Source organism: Mus pahari, unplaced genomic scaffold (assembly GCF_900095145.1).
Source record: "Mus pahari unplaced genomic scaffold, PAHARI_EIJ_v1.1 scaffold_11576_1, whole genome shotgun sequence".
Classification (NCBI taxonomy): domain Eukaryota; kingdom Metazoa; phylum Chordata; class Mammalia; order Rodentia; family Muridae; genus Mus; species Mus pahari.
Genome location: NW_018393000.1, coordinates 18,941 through 22,033, shown reverse-complemented (window position 1 = coordinate 22,033; position 3,093 = coordinate 18,941). Strand labels below are relative to the sequence as shown.

The 3,093-nt window shown below is 34.1% G+C and overlaps 1 protein-coding gene across 1 annotated transcript in view; it reads left to right on the top strand.

The window, feature by feature from the left end:
• The window catches only part of LOC110315298 (vomeronasal type-2 receptor 1-like), a gene marked incomplete at both ends in the record, with an annotated part of 13,291 nt that overhangs the window by 4,060 nt on the left and 6,138 nt on the right, over positions 1-3,093 (top strand). The window contains one exon of the mRNA XM_021189384.1: positions 2,847-3,079. Within this exon, the coding sequence (XP_021045043.1) occupies positions 2,847-3,079 (233 nt within the window). The remainder of the gene's footprint in view (positions 1-2,846; positions 3,080-3,093) is intronic.

The window sequence follows — 3,093 nt, the reverse complement described above, 5'->3', positions numbered from 1 at the left end:
AGAGTCCACAATGGGTGGGACCCTTGCATTTCCACTTAACCTTCATTTTCAAGTTGGCCCACATTGAATTTGGTGCTGCTTGTTCTTGGTCTCCCAAGTAACACTCTTCATTATGTGAATCTAAAAAGCTGGTAAATTTGTCAATATAGAGTATTAAAAAAAGAAAGAAAGAAAAGAAAAGAAATAAGAAACCAAAGCAATACCCAGTATTTACTTGTTTCAGGATTATATTACCAATAGACAAGAATACAAAGCCTGTGTTATTCTATTATATACATGGATATTTCTAAATTACTCTGCCTTTTTGTCTTCTCCTTATTTGACTTCTTCTGTTCCTTTTCGTCATTCTCTTCCTGAGAAAGTCTGCACTGTGTGCCTTACATTGGTCTATGGGAATAGGGCCATACATAATGCACACCTAGCATTTTTGAATTCTTGAGAATTATATTATATTAAAGAAATGTGTCCTATCTTCCAAAATGTTAAGACAAGTGAAACTGCAAGAAGACTGATCTAGGGAAGTTTCGAACTGTGGAAGCCTTTGACCATGTATTTGCTTGACTATTGATAAGCAGTAGGGAGAAAATTCCATGGAGTAAACATAAGTGTTATATTTTCATGATTTTTTATCTATATTTTATGGGAATTGAGAATAGAAAAGAAAAGCGTCAGAATAAAACAAGAGGCCAGGTGACAAAAAGTAGTAGATGTTAACTAAAATACTTTAATATATCCAGTTAGTAAATTCTTTCAGGTACGTAGCCTTAATCTCTATTATAAAGATTAGGAAGAATAATAATCTTCTCTTTACAAAGAAGGGAAACAATGTTGGTTAAATTTATGTTTGTGGTCACAATATTTAACAGAACCAAAAGACTCAAAATCTCAGTCTTGCTGGTNTGTGGAGAGCTTCTGAACTCACTAGATCCCTGTTTGAGAAATCTAACTACCGCAGTAAGGGCAGGTGAAGATCATGGATATGACCTGTGTGATGGATTTCCTTTATGCTAAAGAAAGCATTTTCTTACCTACCTAAAATTAATGAGGTAAGGTGTGAGTTAGACAAAGGTTGTTTTTCATTGAGAATAAAGGATTATTCTCAGTGTCTCTTTGATCCTACATATTTAATTTCAGTCGAATGAACTGATGTACTATATACCACTAATGTACCACTAGCCATGGTCATTTCTGCATAAAGGTGGCTTACAATTCAGAAGCATACTCTCTAGGCAATGTCATGCTAATTTTTTATAACCCAACTAAAGTGTACTTTTTCTGAGAAATGAAGAATTTACGTTTTCCTAAGTCAGTCAGCCATTACCTCCTCTAATCACTTTTCAACATTCTTTCTACAATACCAACTGAGTTGTGACAAAATATTTCCTGTGGAGATGCAACACACATGTCTACTCACCATAAATAAGGAGTCCCAAACACACATTTAGACACCAACAAAGACCAACTCAGTGAAGCAATGATTTTATTAGGGGTAACTTAAAGAAATTATGTCCAGGAGCAGACANGACTNTAGGAGAGATGCAACACCCAGGGCCACCACAGCATGGGTGACAGCTCACAAAATCCTTTGAACCTTAAGAAGAGCTTTCAGGCAGCTCAAAGGTGTGTCCTTTGCTAGTTGTTCTAAATAACATCCAGGCAGCCCAGTTGGTGTCTGTTTCTCCTCAGCAGATGGACAGCATGGTCTTCACAGTCTTCTTTGCATCTGGTCTTGTCTGATTCTTCTTTACACTTTAACACACTCTGAGGACTCTCATCTTTCCTTGCTTTCTCTGTCANGGTGCTTTCTAGTGAATCTGCTCTGTTTCATGGACTTCTTAAAGCTATTTTGAGGTATTTACCTTACTACTTAAAGAGCTTCCCTGAAAGGATGAAATGATTGAATTTGGAAGGAAACTGTGACACAACAGCAACATAATCTTACTGAATTTTACTTTTAGAGCTTGATTATCCAGTCTCTGTACTAGACTGAGATTTTCAAAAAAGGAAACACTTGTGAACTTTCGTATCTTTACACATGGAAAGTTGGATAAGCGGAATGAAATTATTCTAAACATTCTCCTGACTCATGATACAGAGATATTATACTGCAAAATCTTAATATAAGTTTATTTTATACTAGCAAATATATACATATGTAACATACAATAATGGCACATTAAAATTGTACAGAGTCAAAAAGTGAGGGGAAAAGGTAAAATTAAATTTCACAAATTTTTAACATAGTATGTCTAAAATACTTTATTGAGTTATAATAATTTATTATGTAGGCATGGTAATAAAATAATAAGGTGAAATTATTTATAGGCTAGATTCCATTTTTTAAAAACCTTTATAGCCCAGTATGTACATTACATGCACAGCACATATCAATTTACCAAGACATTCTTTGTTTTTTTTTTAAGTATCTCTTTTTATAAGATTTATTTTATTTATTATATATAAGTACACTGTAGCTGTCTTCAGACACTCCAGAAGAGGGTGTCAGATCTTGTTACGGATGGATGGTTATGAGCCACCATGTGGTTGCTGGGATTTGAACTCCGGACCTTCGAGAGAGCAGTCAGGTGCTCTTACCCACTGAGCCATCTCACCAGCCCCATTCTTTCTGTTTTATTTACCACTTGTGGCTAGAGGATATCAGAACTAGTAACAAAAACTTCATTAGAAAAGAGCATACTATGAACTACATATGAATTACATATGAAATCAATCTACTTTTTAAATAAATCTTTATTTTCTAAATATTTAAATTACTTTTTTCAAATTACTTATTAATTTATTTATTGATTTCCTTTATTTTTCCATGTTTCTTGCTCATACTTATTAGCTACTTACATACATAAGCAAATTAAAATTTACTACCCATGATGGAAGAAAAATACAGTTTAATTACAATGGAGAGATAGAAAACGGATATTATGATATCCTCAATTGGCACATGGATAACACTGGAGAAGTTGCCTTTGTCAAGGTTGGAGAATACAAATTCACAAGATCAACATATGAACTTGTTCTTCCAAAGAACTCATCATTGTTTTGGAACACTGAATCCTCAAGGGTTAGTTGATCTGA